General features: G+C 47.0%; 1 protein-coding gene across 3 annotated transcripts in view; it reads right to left on the reverse strand.

The window, feature by feature from the left end:
- The window catches only part of zfhx4 (zinc finger homeobox 4), a 243,340-nt gene that overhangs the window by 27,828 nt on the left and 196,448 nt on the right, over positions 1–19,064 (reverse strand). For all 3 annotated transcript variants that reach the window (XM_055508360.1, XM_029146686.3, XM_029146685.3), the window contains one exon: positions 8,326–8,557. In XM_055508360.1, coding sequence (XP_055364335.1) covers positions 8,326–8,557 — 232 coding nt within the window. The remainder of the gene's footprint in view (positions 1–8,325; positions 8,558–19,064) is intronic.

Genomic DNA, 19,064 nt, shown 5'->3' on the forward strand with positions numbered 1-19,064 from the left:
GTCTGTGTGTGTGTGTCTGTGTGTGTGTGTGTCAAGGTTTTGTAAGACAAATCTCTCCAGCGTGTGCCGCTTTAGTGCTATTGAACCAGGCTTCGATCACTCGGCCACTGTGAATAATGCAAGGGAGGCTACTGCACACTTACAGCACAGGATGCTTGCATACCGCATGTGTGTGTGTGTGTGTGTGTGTGTGTGTGTGTGTGTATGTGTGTGTGTGTGCACGTCTGTGACAGGATGGTCCTTTTTCTTCTTGCAAATGCAACAGGGCAGTTCTTCGACGTTCCTCCACTTGGCCCTCTTAATCTCATGTCAGATACAGGAACTCCCACATTGATACTGTCTCCCGGAGTGTGTGCGCGCCACGTGTGCATGTGCGAGCGCGTACGCCAGCGGCTCCTACAGTGGACGGGAAGAGCTTAACTCAAGCAGACAGCTCTGGCCTGCACTTTGACACACCCTGACTCATTACATACTGCCGGCTCACGGTGGAATGTTGTCATTAAAAAAGACAATTAGATATAAAGTCAGGGGGCATCACTTGCATGCACACACACACACACACACACACACACACACACACACACACACACACACACACACACACACACACACACACACACACACACACACAGTGGATGGAGGGCAGTACACACACTTCTGCATCTCCCCAGGTATAGGATGTGGAGATATTAATATTCAGGATGTTGCTGAGTAATTAAATGATTTGAAATGACGAGCATTTGTGTGCTTTTTCAGTGTGTGTTTGTCTGTTTCTGTTAATTAAGCTGAATGATTTGATATGACACAAACCGTTATGCTTTAATTGCGTCCTATACTTAATGTGGCTGGAGGGGACAGCAGTTGATGGGGCTATAGAAAGCGACAGGGAGACGCATGCATACACGTACACAAACAGATACAGCTGCTCACTGGCCCTGCCCGGGATGAGCGCCGCTTTTTTTTCCTCCCCACCGACATAATTATCTTTGTCATCACTTATGAGGCAATTAAACAAACATCAGTTCCTATTTCCTCTCCCTCTGTCTCTCCTCTCTTCTCATTCCGCTCCACCATCCTCTCCTCTCCTACCATCTGTGCTCCCATCACCTCTCCTCTGCTCTTTTTCTTTTTTTATTTAATGGTCTCCTCGTTCCTCTCCTCCGTGCCTCCTCTGCTCCTTGCCCTCCTCTCCTCTCCTGTGTGACTCCAGACAAGGTTTCAATTTCAGCATGCTGATTGTCTCATTGCAGACTCTATGCATGTCTAACACTTACTGGCACTCTGGGGACCGTCAATACACACCATAGAATTCCTATTACACTCCCACACGTTTCTGGTGAGTGCGTGTTCCTGGTTGTGTTGCGCCTGTGTGTGTGTGTGTGTGTGTGTGTGTGTGTGTGTGTGTGTGTGTGTGTGTGTGTGTGTGTGTGTGTGTGTGTGTGTGTGCGCGTGTTTTGCGCAAGGGGTGATGAGGGTGTAAAATGCCTATTACGCTGAGAGTCTGGTCTCTCTTACACTGAAGAGAATTCTCTGGCGCCTAAAGAGCAGAAAATTGCAACGCTCCTCTTCCTCACTCCCCATTAACCTGCTTTTGAAACAAAAGCCCAGCCAAGGTGTGTGTGTGTGTGTGTGTGTGTGTGTGTGTGTGTGTGTGTGTGTGTCCGTCCCTAACCATTAGCCCAGTTCACCATCATGTGCAGAGCACCTTGAGGGCCCAATCAAGCAGAAACACCAGTGTGTTTTCTGCATGTACGTTGCATTTCGTCTGACTTAAGCGCTTTTTGCACAGGCCGTCATTTACTGCACTTTTATGCGACACTGCTCTGTCTCCTTGTCGCACTTTTAAGTGCCCAAAATTTGATAAAACCGTATATGCCTAAATTAACTTGTCACTCTTTTCTTGCCTTCCTTCCATCCTTCGTGGAAAATGGCGAAGAAGAGTGGGCATATTTGTCTGATTTGCACAAAGACGTCTACATCAAAGCACAAATCAAGACCCCGGCTCATTCAGCGGATTTTTATCAGTCTATCCATTTCTTGTTCGCTTTATTCCCCTGCATCCTCTTCCCTCTCTCTGTCACATTCCTCTCTCTCTCTCTATTTTCAGAGTGTTATTAGTACATGATAAAAGCAAAAGGGATGTCATGACACGGGACCCCCTGTTAGCATTAGGAGGTGGGAGAGGGAATGAACGAGGGAACGAGGGGGGAGCGAGGGGGGTGGGGGGGGGGTGGAAGATGAAAGAGATTTGTCTGGAAATGATTGCTCACAAGGCATTGATTCTCTGCTTTAATCTCGTGCAGTGTGCTCAAATTTCCTATTAGAGAGATGAAGAAAGGGAGAGAATGGGAGATGGGTCTTATTCACATAAGCTGGGCAGGTGAAACTCGCCGTGTGTCTTTTTATGCAAACACAACGTGCGTTTGCCTCACGTTTTGGGGAAAGAGGAGCGGTGTCCGGAATGATTTTTGCATGTGCGGCCTCGCTTTCAGGCCGTCAGCCCACCGCGGGCAAACGAGGGCTGCTGCACTGCTGGAGGGCCGCATAGACACACACTCACTCACAACAGGCCCCTGACAGCTACTACAGCAGCAAAGCTTCCTCCGGTTAGCGATGATTAGACTTGGCTATAGGCAATCAATAGCTGCTATCAATTCTATACCTCCCACTGACGGATGAGGTAAAGAAAACACACAACAGTGGGGCAGGGGGGGATTTTCTACCTTCTAATGTAACGTTTCTACTTTTTCCTCGCTTTGTGCGAGTGTGTGCACACGGAGGCCGCCTTAAACGCCCCATCTGTGAATTGTATCATCGGAGGTTTGAGATTAGCGGCTGCTTGGGCCCGGCCAGCGCATTGCCTGGTTACCGCGGCTCTGGCTCCACGCAGCCCTCCTCCCGTCAGCAGATTGTTTGTCTTAATGCTATGTGACACCACCCATTGTTTTGTCCATCTGTGGTTAAGAGTCAGTGGACAGAGGGTGTATGAGGGGATTGAGGAGAGAAAAGAATGTAGGTGAAGAAGAAAATAAAGAAGAGCACGGGGTGAGCGCAGGAAGGAGGGTGAATATGGGGACAAGAAAAAAATTATTCAACAAAGGAAGAAACTGAGAGAAAGGGAAACTATGCCATAACCCTTTGATTTCAATAAGGTCCTTGGACTTTACATTCGCCACTTCCTGTTTCGGGACCTTTAGGCTCCATATGGAGCAGGGCCCTAAGCCCTTTGTGATACCACAGACGTGAAAGACGTCCTCGGCGGCCGTGTGACGCCAGGCCCCTCTTCAAAGGGTTAAGTCATATTTAGTATGCGTCCTCAGAGCCCCACAGCTTTGTGTTGTAAATAAGACTAATGTGGCATTGGTCAGGTATGCTAATTCAGATAATCAGAGCAATTTCTGCAAATTATAACTGTCAGTGTGGTGGGCACAGAACCTTGGCGGAAAACATGAGGGAACAATTTGGACCGGGTAATACCCCTCCACCAAAGAGCTGCTCAACTCAAAGAAAAACAATCGGCCTGAGCCCATACTGCCCCGGCACACCATTTCAAAAATAGTTTATGGTGAACGTTGCTCTTTTTTTTTTTTTTTTGGGGGCGCAAGTCAGCTTACTGCCCTTTTTTTCTATGCGCACACACAGACCGCAAAGTAATTATAATTCGCTTGGATGGAATTATTCAAAAAATGACCACATCTTTTACTCCCTCAGCCATAGAGAATATGGTTTTGGGAAATTTGGGGTAAATTGCTACTTGCCGAAAATATAATAATATACATATATGAATGTGTCTTATTTTGATTTGACAAATGATTTAAAAGGCAGCATACTGTCTCCCACCAATTGCACAGCCATAAAAAAACTACATACTTGCTCAAAAACCCTCCTGGGTAAAATCACATCACTCTCATCAGAATAGTTCTCCCCAGGAACTGCTTTTACTCATGTTGGGCACATAAAATAACATTCCCAGTTTTTTATTATGCGCGGAATGAAGCCATCCTGAGCAAAAGCTGCGGACTTTGCCTTATATGTACGCAACTTCCTGTCTGACAGCATATGAGGGAAAAAGCCACAAATAATTTAGAAACTGTAAGTAATCAGCTGCGTGTAACTAAATCCATGTGCCATATAATCAGCGGCCTCAACCTGGTAACATATTTCTAAACATAAATATCTAACGGACGAATCTCCTGAAGAGCCAGACGACTGGTCTCACCTACTGTATCCTGACTTAAAAAAACAAAACCACTGCACTAACTTTAGCGGTTGGCTATGACTGGGTGTGTGTTGCATCCTTTCTCTCACTCCTCCAGCCGTCCGCGAGAGGTTTATATAATGGCCACAAATTACTGACACAAACCCTAGAAACAGACTCCTGTCTGAGGAGAGACCTGCTTGCGAACCACTGGAATGGTGAAACCGCTGCCACCACCCAGAGGGGGGGAATAAAAAAAATGGATAGAATGATGCAGTGGAGGAAGTGAGGAGGGAGTGAAGACCGTGAAAGAGTCGCAGCATCGTTACATCGAAAGACGGTTTATTGTGCGTTTTGTGTTCGGGCAAAGCGATTGGGTGGGGTTTGCCGTCCCCAGGCGAGACGACGCGCTTGCTCTCTGCCCGCGCTCCATCACTTCCTGTTGGATGCACACACGGACACATGCATCCATAGGCAGCACATACAGCACATACGGGGGATACTAAGTGTCCATTAGGCTCGGTTTTTAGCCCACAGCTTCACCATAAATGGTTAGAACAGCTACGCTAATTTGACCAGGACCGAAAAATGTCCCAGAACCTTATCGCTCAGACAAAACAAAAGATTGTGCGTCGTGCACGCGCGCACGCACGCACGTACACAAAGGGGATAAAAGTGTTGTTGGGCTCTCTAAGTCAGAAGAGGTCTTTTGTTTAAAAGGAGGACTCAGACAAAGAGGGTCCTCTCCCTCCCTCTTTAATGCATGTGGTAGTGGGGGGGGGGGGCATAGAGGCATAGAGATGGTGGTGGAGGGATGGATGACAAGCCGGGCTCTCAGAAATAATTACCTCCATAAGATCCCATCTCCCTTCTCCTTTTCTGTGAGGGACACAGAGAGCGAAAGGGAAAAATGACAGAAAGCAAAGTATGCAGAAAAGGCCCCAGTGTTTCTGCTCGGTCTGGCTTATGAGGAGCTTTACACGTGATGAAGCACAGGGCTAATGGGCAAGGAGGCACACAGCAAAACACTCGTACACGCACCTCCTCTCGGCTTCTCCGCGACTAAACAAATGGTCGTACTGTTGAGACAGAGGTGGCAACAGAGAAACAGTCAGGAAAAAAAAAAAAAAAAGCACGAATCGCTGTAAAAACTGAACTTCAGAGTCTGTTAATGCCTCCAAGACTCCAACTTCACAAATTGTTCAAATGATGAAATCGATGATGGAACACCCATGATTTGTAATCTGTCATATTTTTCTTCTTCTGCTCGAATTGTACTAAACAGCTCTATTCAGGGCGTAACTTCATTACGGAGCGGAGAAGAGCACAAAAAATCTAATTTCCCTAACAACTTTTGGACGACCCTCAAAGCAAAAGGGCCTCCAAGTCCTCCACGCTGAGAGGCAATTCATTTATGTTTACTCCTCTGATGCAAACTGGCATTTTTTATAAACTCAATTTTCTTTAACACTTCTAATTGTGCACAGAGAGGGACGATTTATCTCAGCAGCGCTGGCACAGTGGGCCTTTTGTCTCTGAAGGACAGCGCTGAAGAGATCGCGGTAAGAAGTTTTTCTCTCTCTCTTTTTTTTTTTCTGGACTGTGCAGTCGGTGAAAGTTGGAGCCGTCGATATGAGCACACAGCTCGCTCACTTCACAGAGGTGTTTACCGGGAGCAAAGGATGAGGCGACTGGGCCCGGGTTTGGGGAATTACTGACTAAAGTAGAAGGCACAGTGAAAACATACAGAGGCAAACACGTGCATGGACACACACACACACTGCGAGTGGTGTTTGTGCGCTTTGTTCCAAACACCTACATTCTAGCAGGGCATCTCTGCAGCACTGTACCCTTAATTAGGCCATAAAATCAGCATCAAAATTGTTTAATGAAAGCCATTCACATGTACATAAAGTCCAGAGTATTAGAACTCTTATTCCCAAATGGGCCTATAATTATCTGGCTCCGTGCCAGGTCCAGGGCTTTAAGAGAAAGATACCGGTCAGCACTTAAATTAATCTTTTTCATACCAGTCTCTAATGAGCAGAAAGTGCTCGAGTCAGGAGTTGTAGCCCCCCGAAAACGAGCGGCGCGCATACATGTGCGCGTAAACACAAACAGCGGCCGCTTGAACCGAGGCCTTTGGAAATGTTGCCTACTACAGAGGCTTTTCCGTCGGCGCGGCCGCTCACGTCATCTATCACCGCCGCAGCGCGAGGCGGCCGAATTGCACTGGCGCCGAGATAACACGCGGCCCATGTGCGGTTTAATCTGAAAAACAAAGGGGTTAAGCTCGGAATAACACACGCATAAAGAATTAAATACGGCGCCATAAAGCAAAGCGACACTTTATTTATTACGTTAGCTTTTGGAGGCGTTTGATCTCCGGTTGACACGCGCCCGCTCTCGCCAAACGCCGACGAGGAGGTCCCTGCGAAACGCTCACCCGTACCTTGTGAAAGAATACCGTTGTTCCCTGAAACCTACGCAGCGCGGGCACCGAGAGGGCATCCAACAAAGCGGCTTAGCATTTTGGATGCTGCCAGCGTCCGCCCGAAGCTGCGCACTTGCTTCCTGGTGGAAATTCGAAAGCCAACGTATAAAACGACGGTCCAGGCAACAAACGGGGAGTGTTTTTTTAAAGAGTGGAACATTTGAAATAGGTGCAGCGGGCAAGTATTGCTTTTGACAGTTTTAAAACCAGGTTGTGCTGATTTTTTAAAAAAAGGAGAGAGAGAGAGGGGGAAAAAAAAGGTTTGTAGCCGCGGCTGGTGCTCTTGATGAAAAAACAGACAGGAGCAGCGGGGAGAGAGTGGGAGATGGAGAAAGTTGGACAAAAAAGGAGAGAGAGAGAGGCATAAAACGAGAGCAGGAGAGGGAGATAGGAGGAGTGGACGGGTGGGGTGGTGAGGGGGGCGATGTTCAAATCTACGGTAATGATTTATCTAAGCACGCTTTTTCTACTGCACCCCCCCCCAAACCTCAGCGAAACTTTGATCCGCGTGTAATTAAAGCCAAATGTACACCGGCAACGGGCTCCATTTCAGGATTGGGAGCTCTTCTTCTGTTCGTGTGCATGCGTGTGCGTGTTGGGATTCACATATGTTTCTAAGCGCATGGGCCCCCATCTGTTTTGGGAGTACATGTACAGTATAAACAGGACACTTTGGGGAGCAGACATTCATAGAAACACACACACACGCACACACACACACAAAGATGGATGTATGGACTAATGCTATGCTGGAATGCTATTCAAAACCTGTAACCCCCCCATCTCCACCCCCACCCCGCTCCTTCAGGTCAAGCAAAGCAAAAACAAGTTAAGCGCTCATTTTCTCCCGGCAGCATTAACATAGGGATGACTAAATAATGGACCCTGACTCTTCGTCTTCTGGTTTAAATTACAGCACAGCCCCCTCCCCTTACACCCTGCAACCCCTCACCAACCATCCAACCCCCACTCAAAGAAAAACGATTAATCTTTTCTTTTTTTTTTTTTTGTCTCTCTCAATGTTTTACAGTTCTGTTACACTTATTAGCTGCTGGCAGGACGGAGACTCTTAAATGAAAGCCAAATTGCTTTGGTCATGAGAAAGGAAATGAAAGCTCACTCCAGGGAGAAACTGTGTAGCCATAGCATACGTTTGTGTGCGTGTGTGTATGTGCGTGTGCGTGTGTGTGTGTATGTGTGTGTGCGTGTGTGTGTGAGAAACGTATGTGTGTACAGGCATTTTCACTATGAGATCCTCTCAAGGTGAAATTTCATAAGCCGACTGCTTGCCTGCCTGGGATGTCCCTGCGCACGGACACCGTGTGCGTGTGTGTTGCAGATATAAGTGCAGCAGCCTAATAGGAACAGTATGCTCATTTTGGAGAGATTAGGAGGAATGGACGGGTCTGTATCGAGAGACGTGATCTGGATATGAAGGCCAGAGGAAAGAGGGAGGGAGGGAGGCTTGACAGAATAAAGAGAAGTGGGGCAAGAACGGGAGAGCAGTTAAGAAGGATGGATCAGACTTCAGAGAATCAGAAACGAGGGAACAGAAGCAGTGAAGTAAACATCGGTGCGTATGTGGCCATAAAAAACTGAGTTCACTGCATAACGTAAATAAGCAACAACAGACCTTGGTTGGGACTCTCCTTGACGTGGAACAGCTCGTGGAGGCTCAGCGCGTCCTCGTCCCCTCCCAGGCCTTGCTGGTGGAGCTGGAGCTTCCTCAGCCCCTCGGTCTGCTGGTGGCGGGCCGAGCGGGCGTGCTGCACCATGTTGAGGCGGGCCTTGGTGGAGTAGTCGCACAGCGTGCAGTAGTAGACGCACGACTCCGGGCCGTACGCGCCGTCCTGCTTCTGTAAGTGCTGTGGACGGACGACAGCAGAGCGCAGATGTTAGACGGGGGTGGGGGGGGGTGGGGGGACCGCTGCGGCAGCTGCTTCGACTCTGTTGTGTCGGGGTTCTCGCTAACTGCTGTGTCGCGAAGTTATCTGGTAATTTAGTGCAACAACTGGGAATTGGCTGTAAAATCCTTATTCTCGGTTTGGGTAGAAAAGACATCCACCACCCATCGTTTCCCTGCCTTCAAATAAGCAATGAATTACATCCTAGTTAGTTGGTTCATCAGCTGTTTGCGGCCGCCACATTCACAGCAGATAGTTTAAGGTGATGGAAAGATTAAAAACTCACTACAAGTCACAAAAAGGTTACATTGGCCACGGTTCCGTCCCAATCATGCAGCCTCTCCAGCTCCCGTCATTGTCAGCAGCTGCAGGGGCTTCTCATTCAACGTCAGTTGCAAGCCCCTAATTTTCAGTTGCCTGTTTAATGGCACGGCAGCCATGCAAAGCCACCCCCTGCCTCTCGCCCTGCCCCTCGTGTGTGCGTGCACGCAAACGCGCGCGCCGGCGTGCACAGCCCCCCATCCCACCTTGCCCTGCTCCCATACACCCAGTCAAGCCAAGCATATCAAGTGTGCCTCTGTTGTTGCTGCTGGGCTAATGAACAATGCACAAAAACAAAAGACCAGGCCAAGCTTTTATTATCTGATCCTCTCTGGAGGGAGGAGAGGGAGGGAAAGAAAAGACGGAGAGGAAAAGAGAGCAAGGGCGAGGGAGAGAGACAGAGGTGGCTCACAAAGGTTAGTTTATGCTTTGTTAAGATTTATTCATACAGGCCATGTGAGAAACAGGTGCAGAGTTCTATGCATGAATTAATACACATAATGGTGTGTGCGCATGCAGACCCTACATTGTCTGTCACGTCAGCGACAGGAAGAGGTTTCATCCCTGAAGCCCGTGAAAAGGTAATATTTTCTCCAGAGCGTTCTTGGATCGCGAGCAAGTGTGTGGGAGGGGAGTGGGGGGGGGTGGGCGGTTAGCTGTAGGTGAGCGAGCTCCAACCCCCCCCTCCTTCCTTTGACAAACAGGGATTAGCAACATAGCTACAGCCGCTAACACATCTTTTCTTTCTGTCTCTCTTTTTCTTTCTTTTGTAGGAAATCTTCCAAGGTTTTTCTCACGAGACGGTGGGACGTCCCCTCACAGTCAGAGGCCCTTTCAGAAGTCTTAAGTTTTAATTAAGTTGGAGTTGTCAGAAGAAAGCTCCCCTAGTCCAGAGCTCAGGGCCATTAATTACAGCTATCTTTGTTTCTCTGTGAAAGGAGGCCTCCCTCGCTCCTTCTCTCTCTCTCTCTCTCTCTCTTTGCTTCTTTTCTTCCGTCCCCACCCTCCCTCGTAGTAGCAATGAGCTGCCGGGCCTTACCGTGGAAACCGCGCACACGCGTGTGTGCTCGTGGAGGTGGACGCAAAACTGCACACACAAGCAGGTGGGAGTTCGTGCCATTTAACGCAAATACACGCCTTTTGGGTGCCAGGTTTGTTTATTTCCCGTAAAGTCTTACTGTTTCGTCCGGGTCCTTGTTAGTGGCCTTCCACAATCACGCCTTACGCTACAGCTTCTGTACTTCCATCCCTCCCCACTGTCATTCAGGGGCCCATCAATCATTACTGCTACAGCACAAAAACAAGAATGCCTTTCACCGCCCTGCGGTGTTTGTTCATTCTCAATTCAATTGTGTCTGGACTCTGCTCCAATATCCTTTATTTCACGACCATTCTGATAGAAATGAGGAATACTCATAACTGAATTGGAACCAAAAGCAGCCCTTCAAAATGAGAGAAATAAAATCGTAATCAAACGAGGCCTCTCCTGTCTCCAGTGACAACCTTCAGTATTACGTTAACAACCGCCACGGGAGAAAACTCACTGGGAATGTGGCAAAGCGTGCGCTTGGTAAGTGAACAAAGCCGCGAGACGCAAAAGTCCTATCAGGAGAAAAGGGTCTCGCTCGAATCAGCCTTGAATCCTAATGACACGGCCATTAAGCTAATTGTACTGGTTGGAAACTTAGATGTTCATGTAAATCCAACTACGGGCCTGAAACGGGCTACATCCTTGTACCAACTATTTGTTTTTAGGATATGAGGCTTCAGCTGAGAGGAGCTGGATGATATACTTTGGGTCGAACCAGCTGCCAGATAGGTTTAGACCTAATATTAATTCTCTCCCCATCAGCACATTCCAGAGGGTTTGTTTAAGACCTAAACTAGAGGGCTGTCTGTCGCTCTCTGGCGCTCTGCAGGCCTGAAACGCAGGCGGTCTGGTGATCACAGGCCAGAACATCCATGATTTATGAACGTTTAAAGCAGCACTTTGACTCCTGCCAGGCGTGGGCTGTGTAATGCATATTCAAACACACAAACATACTGTTCCTGCTCCTGGGTTTGCGCCTCTGTTGCCCCGCTTGAAACGTGGATGTAATTTATGCCACGGCTGATTCAGTGTGTGTGTGTGTGTGTGTGTGTGTGTGTGTGTGTGTGTGTGTGTGTGTGTGTGTGTGTGTGTGTGTGTGGTACATACAGCATGCTTTTGTCTTATCCGCTACATGTTGTGTGCAGCCTGGCAAAAAGGCCCATCGTTGTCAATATGGCACCTCTCCAGAGTGTCTGGTGGTTAATTGTTGGGGATTAGTGTTTGGCAAACAACCAAATAAGCTAGCGCTCCCCGTGGGCCAATCAAAATGAGCTAAACAGCTCTCCCTCGGTGGACCTAAACGTGACATCTCTGGATGGGGGAGGAGGCGCATACACAGCCCTAAACACGCAGAATGCAAATTACAACACTCGGGACTTCCTGTTTACCTGTCAAAAACACAACACAGTCAGCTCTCTCAATGACACACACACACACACACACACGCACGCACACACGCGCACACACACACACACGCACACACACACACAAAGGGAGTTGTATTGAGGGGAGAGGAGAAAGTCAATTTGGCAGGTAAGGGAAGCTCCCTTGTGTAGTGGTTTTCTGCTTCTACGTGTGTTCGTGTACGTGTGTGTGTGGGTGAGGATGACAGAGGGCTGCATTCATTATGCAGAATAAAATGACAAAACACCTTTCACACACAAACACGAGCACACACACACCTCCCCTCCACTCGTCCCTGGATTTCGTGGGGAGGATAGCAGCGGTGTTGTCTCATATTCATTTGTTCTATCTGCGGTGACAAAGCTGCCTCATTAACTGAATTCTTAATAAGGCACGGCAAAAGGCATCGTCTCACAACTTCTTTCATCTCCCTGTGCTTGTACACGTACGTTGAAGTGTGTGTGTGTGTGTGTGAACGCGTGTGTAGGTGGGTGGGTGTGGGTATAATTCCAGCGTTTCGCTTCTTCTTTTCCCTCTCACTATTTGTGTTTGCTGCGTTTCTGCATTGGTAATTTTGACTCCACTTTTTTTTTTTCTTTTTTAAATTTTACCTCACAAGTGTGTTTTTGTGTCTGTTTATAATTTCAACTGCGCGCTCATCTTTGCCTTCCCCTGTGATTGTGTGTGTACATAAATAAAGTGACAAAAATATTTCGGAGTAAAGCAGTGGGGTCGTGTTTACCTCCGTAACCAAATGACAAATTAGACTGTTCAGTGGAAACATTACTATTTCCCGTCAGTAAATGTAGAAGCAGGCAGCTAATGAACACATACTGAACACAAGAGCCACGGCAGCTGTGTATTAATAACTACGTGTGTCAGAGCATGTGTGTACATGTTTTATATGTATAATCTATCTGGTTCTGTTGGTGTCCGCTCAAGGAAAAAAAACCCTCTATGACTTTTCAAGGGTGGGGGGAGGGGTTGTTGTTGGGTACACCTTCTCTATTGGAATGTCCCCATCTTCCGGTGCTATCCCCTGGGCCCCTAGGGGACACAGTAGACAAAAACAGCCCCACTTGGCCCAGCAAATAACAAAAGCGTGTTTTGTTCCTTGAAAGTATTTTAAACACATACCAGCGCAGCCTGGATGGCTGCCAAGTGCGGAATTCCATCAGTGCTACCACCTCCCTAACACATGTTACTGCTAACCGCCGCTCAGCCCTCAAAACATAGATGTAATGCAAGATCACTGCCATTGGAGTGGCTCGCAGACGGCGCTGCTGGAACGACAGGCTGAGGGCCCGGGCATGTGCTGCCTTGCTTCCGCAGATGAAGGGCAGCGCGTGTGGCGCGTGGAGGAGCAGCTTCAGTGCAGCCGTGCACAAAAACAAATATGCAAATACAAGATATATAAAAAACATAAATGCTGAGTGGGCACATGTGCACAGATAGACCCTCACCCCTCCCAACAAGGCCACTATGTGTGATCTGAAGATGCTGGAGTTGTGAAACAATCCGGGAGAAATACCCCACCCATCCTGTCTTTACTACAAAGCCTCTCAATTCCAAAAATACAAAAAAAAAACAAAAAAGAAATGATATTTTCTTGAGCTAAATTGCCTGTGCTGTTTGGTCACATGTGATCACAGCTCTGGGGCCAGTCCATGAGGTGGGCGAGCTCTGCTTAGGTCTCCCAGCAATAATAAGCATCCCTCACATAATGGCCGCCAAGTCAAATAAATGAATTATCACAATGAGGCTTTCATGCTAGCTCTCTCCCGCTCTTCCTCCTTCCATGCTATCAGCTGCTTTATTCGTTCTCTCCCCTTCAAACGTCTTGTCTACCTTTTCCTTGTTGCTTTAGAGAAACAGTCACCGGACACTGAGAACTCCAATGTCCAGTTTATTTCTAATTTCCATGCATCTACACAAACCAACAACTAAAGCAGTGATGTAAGTGTATCCGACATCTGGAGCAAGGGTCACTCTGGAGTTCACAGCTTCCTGACCTATGGGCCCTCTCCTGGAAAAAAACTTCTATCTGTCTATTTCTTACTGTGTTGTTTTTACACACACGCGCACGCACACACACACAATGCATACCGAAGCAAAGAAACACGGAAAATAAATCCCTGCTGATTTGCAACATGGACCATTTCTTCTAGTCTTGGAAATACCTTTTTTTGCGTCTCTAAGCACAGTTGCCATATATTTTACATTATACTGACCCAGCAGCTAGGAATGACAGATTTTAGAAGACAGAGCCACAAGCACAAATGTTACTTACTGCTCTATAAATGTGTGTATGTGTGTTAGGTGTCTTAAAAGCCAGCTCACCTCCACCCCCATGGAAATGGATCACTATTTACATTAGCATTAGACTTAGACAGCATGGTTCAGCCACTTACTCCCTATTAGCCATCCTGACCTTATCCCATTAGGGTCTAAAAGCCCCCGCTCGTCTCATCGCCGCCAGGTGAGACTGACCAGACCTCCCCATTTACCTAAACCACCCTGCCCCTGTCTTTTCCATCGACTCACAATGAGACAGACATTGTAAAATGCTGAGATCAAGATCATTGAAATGTTAACATGTGGGATTATCTTTTTTCCAGTATTGTGCAAGTGGGGAGGGATTCTGCGGAAATGTTAACATGCTTTTGGGTAGGCTTCATCACTTTCCATTTTTACCAACATCCAAAGACGCTTTGGGGAAATCAAAGCAAAGCCTAATTGACAGACATCTAAGAAAAATGAGGAGGAAAAACAAAAATAAAGCAGTTGAAAGTCTGGCTGGTAGCATCAAAGACTTTTGTAATACACTGATGTCATATTTAACTAAAACTAAAACGAATAGAGAACGGAAAATTATTTTAACGCTCAGAGAAACATCAAGTTTGCCAAGTTTGTTTTTCTTCATTCTGTTCATGATGAAGACGTGCTAAAAAATGACAGACAAAAGTTTGTACAGTTAGAGAACGTAACCGATAGACTGAGAGGGAGCGAGACGGAGATTTTGCAGCAGACAGAACAAAAGGAAGAGAGATGGAACGAGGGGAAAATGACAGGGAAGAATCTAGACGAGCGTAGTCGGGTTCAAATCATTAATTACACATTCCTGAGCCTGTGAAGGGGAGTATTGTTTTCCAGTTAACCCGTACTCTGTCGCATGGTTTCACTTAGCACAAAACAAAAGGTACAGGGAATAAAACACATGCCTAATACCAGGCTCTGCTAATGACAGAGAAATGGGAGAAATTATCCCTGGGGTGGATCCTCGTGAGAAAATGGCTGGTGATTACTGGACAAAAGGAGTTCATTTTAAACCTGCCCCAAAATGGCAGGATGTGTGCTTCTTTCTTCTAGGAGCCGGGTTGGCTGCATGTGGGCACGGTCCCACTATTCTCTCACTAACACATACAAACTCTTATATAGAATCACATACTGTAACATATAATGGTACAAGATCTCCTTCCTCAGGCAGAAGTGTTTTATTTCGACGCACTGGGTTTAAAGGCCAGACTGGAAGCTTAATCCTAGTAAACAATGTGACAGTGTGACTTGTTGTGCACAAGCTGTGTTAAACTGTGTGTGTGTGTGTTGTGTGTGCACACAGTGGAGTGGTACCTCTGCCAGGGAACGCACAATGAAGGCGCCTCTTCAGCTGGGCTGTTTTGCATATTGCCACAGGAAATCAAATGCCTCGCAGTTGACCTACAAGACGGCACACTTGATCCCTCCCTACTTTCTTTTTTTGGAGGGGGGGGGGGGGGGGGGGGGTCTGAGTTGCTCCCTTTCTGTGTACTTTTACTCCCTGTATATCAAAAGTCAAACATTTAACTAGGGACTGCTTCCTGGCACACGGAGATAACCATTCGAGACACGTCATACCAACGCAGGCCACGGACTTTCAACATCACGATGAGCCCTGCAACAGCGCAGAAGCTGCAGCACGAACCAAAATGAAGGCGGGGTTTGGTGGAGGGGGGGGGTAAGCTGATAGCGGCAGCAGCACTCGGCAGAGTCGCCTGGCTGGTAATGTTTGCCCGGACTCCTGGCTGTCTAAAGGAAGGATATTGTTTTCCCCTGAAAAAGCCTCAGCCTCAGTCCGCATACCAGTGTCCACTCAACATACCAATGGGCTCTTTGAAGATTACTCAAATGTTTGCCTTTGTTCCCCCACCACTCCCCCGTCCACCCCTACCGCTGGTCGTACCCAACACTCCTGCCAGAATGAGGAAAAGAGGCGAAAGGAGAGAGCGCGAATAAAAAAGGAAAATCAGACATATCTTCAGAAAACAGTCGGAAAGCAATACCACCCTCGGCTGCACTGAGATTTAAAATGGCCTCCCCTAGGGGACGGGCAGCGACTGAAAGGGAATAATAGTGTTCCGGCCACCAGCATAGTACATCTAAACACAAGCAACAGGGAAGGGTGGCACATTAATGTATGGTGGCTGACATTATACAAGGCTGCAAGTCTCTTATCCCGTCGCCAATAAAGGGCGAGATGCTTTTAAAAACACACTCTTCGATCAGCAATTAGAGCTAAACGTGATGACTCTAACTCGTTAACTTAACTAAACGTGTCCTGAAAACTCAAACCCCTTGATTCCCCACCAGACTCCACATCCACAACCCACATTAATCCCGAACAAGTAAGTGAGCTTTCTATCAGGTCTATTTCAAAGCATTAGGGATTACTTCGTAGAAACTAAGCTGCTTGAACTCACAGGAGGTCAGCGGTATTGTGCCGCGCCAAGGATGGAAGGCCAGTGGTAGAGACGGGGCAGACAGAGGGACGGGTCGGTCTGTCTTTCTCTAGCTCTCTGACAACATCCCTCAATCCTTTTTCCCCCGTCACCATATAATCGAATATCTCCCACTACTTATCTATTCACTGAGCACCTAATGGTTAAAATCAATTACAGCTGGAATGCTGAAATGCTGAATACTGGGCCACATGCTGATAATGACAGAGAGGGTGTGAGAAAGAAAGAGAAAGTGAGAGAGACTTGGGACCGTTCCAAGGGAGGCACAATTACCTCCAATCGATCAATTATTGATCTGGAAGGGCGCTGAGGAGTATTTCAGTTCAACTTTGTCCATATCAATATCCTGATAGCTTCATGAGGAGAAAAGTGTGATGGCGCCATCTCAGTACCATTTTTCAAGCTGATGTAACCCGTTAAAGTTTTTCCAAAACAGAGCACCTTTAACTGACACATACATTTATAACACGACTGAAACCTTTTGACATTTACTATTAAAGATTAGGCCCATGTTTAATGTGAGGCGGTTTCAAAATAAAAGTTAAATCTGCTCTCGCTGTGTGATCTGTCCACAGCAGCTCTGATCATTTACGCTTATCAAAAATGATGTCAACATGCCACCAGAGATGGTATTTGAGATTATGTACTTCTGCAATTATTTTTTGTTAAACACTTTCTTATCTTTGTCCCAACAGGATGGTCAAAAAAAAGAAAAAAGCTTGGGGACAAGTGAGTAACAAGAGAAAGAGGATGAGGGGTGTTAGGATGAATATATAGTCAAGGGGCAAGAGTTCAGATGAGCCAAGGGGAAAAAGAGATAACGCTTTCCAGTTCCTTTGTTCCCACATCCTAGAAATATTCCCTTCCTTCCGCTGGTCTCCAAGACACTCCCCCCCTGGTCTCCAAGACCCAGCCCCTCCAGCCCAGCCCCGTCCTGGTCTGACCAGTCCCAAAAGGCCCACAGCCCAGGGAGAGTTGAAAATGGGTATGAGGAGTGTCACATTGTTAATATGAGAAACCCAGCACTGCCCGTGACTTGGTGGGAGGGGAGGGGTCATCTACCATCACAGCCTGGACCTCTTCAGAAAGGAGGCAGGCTGGCCGGGGTAATTAAGCATTACATAGTAGAGTGTCAGTCAAGAGTTGGGCCAAAGCTGGACACACGCACACACACACACACACACACACACACACACACACACACACACACACACACACACACACACACACACACACACACACACACACACACACACACACACACACACACACACACACACACACACACACACACACACACACACACACACACGATGCTGTGCAGACCATCTGGTTAAGGGGTTAAAGGCCTGGTGAAACTCTTATTAATATCTATGAGGGATTTTATTATTAGGAAAGAAAGGAGGAGAAGCGGTCTATTCAAATCTCTCTGGCAAACACACACACATGCACACACCTGCTTTTATGCTTTAATTAACCATCACCCGCCCAGACCTTTTGAAAGATTTCCATTGTGACGGCCAGGCAGGTAAAAAAGGAAACGATTCGAATGATCTACTAAACAGCGTCGCTTTGCCCTGTGGGGAGCAAAGGAACAATGCTCAGATAGCAAGATACAGACAGACAGACGACCTCACTGACGTAAACACTGAAGCAAATCCACTCGCCCTCAGCCGCATCATCCATCTCCATGAGAAAGCATGAAAACCTATACCAAGCAGTTGAGTAGCAGATAGTAAAGTGTGTTTGAAGAGAATAGGGGCTCTTTAGGTTTGTCTGCGACAAGGACGTGGTGATATGTTTGGTGCAAGGGGCTGAAGTGGAAAATGGCAGGTAAAACTACAATAGTGGGTGCATGTGTGTATGCGATAACTTTACACATAAGTGAACCTCTGTGAATGTAATTTGCAACCTCTATATGCACTTATAATGCATTTATATATATATATATAGTGTGTGTGTGTGTGTGTGTGTGTGTGTGTGTGTGTGTGTGTGTGTGTGTGTGTGTGTGTGTGTGTGTGTGTGTGTGTGTGTGTGTGTGTCATAAATGGTGCCATGCATGTGAAATAGACCCAGATCTTTTCTATTCTGAGGAACAGCACAATGGTTTTTTATGCAAATCAATGGAAGCCAATCTCCTGTCCATTTCCCCATCACACAAGTCCAAATGACAGTCCAATAATTTGGGCTGCATATATATAGGGCCATTTGATTTTCAAATGAGTGTGGGCAGGGTTGACCCCTGCTAATAGCCAAGGCACAGCGGTAGACTTAATATCACTGATGCATAAGCACAGCCATCTCCATCTCAGGGAGATAGAGGAGAATAAAGTGTGAGGGAGGGCGAGAAGAGTTGGAAAATTGAAAGAAAAAATGTCCCTTGGCATAAGGAAAAAAGAAGAAAAATACAAAGGAGATGATGAAAATGAGAAAAGCGGAGACACTTCTTTGATGCATCTGCAAATTCAGTCTCCTTCCTCTTCGTTTCCTTCCATCCTTCCCTTCTTCCATCTCGCTGCTCGTTTAGTCCACCACCCCCACCACCACTCTTTTCCCAGCCATGGCGTTACCAAGAGGATCATGGGTAAAAAGATAGACTATCTGCAACTCCCCGGGGGAAACAGAAAGAACAAGAGAGCAGGGAGGACATTGGGACAGCATCAGGACTAGATGGGGGTAAAGGGACGTTCATATACGTCTCTCCTTATTTTCCGTGTGTTCCACTAACACAGCGCTCCGTCTAAACATCCAATCCCATCCGAATCGCTCCCATCTCTATCGTAAATTCTGAGCATTTTATGAGCCTACGATTTTTAGTTCAAAGCGAGAGTGTGAGGGAGGAAAAGGGGAAAAATAATGAAAAGAAAACCAGAGATAC

This window comes from Betta splendens, chromosome 4, assembly GCF_900634795.4.
Source record: "Betta splendens chromosome 4, fBetSpl5.4, whole genome shotgun sequence".
Lineage (NCBI taxonomy): Eukaryota > Metazoa > Chordata > Actinopteri > Anabantiformes > Osphronemidae > Betta > Betta splendens.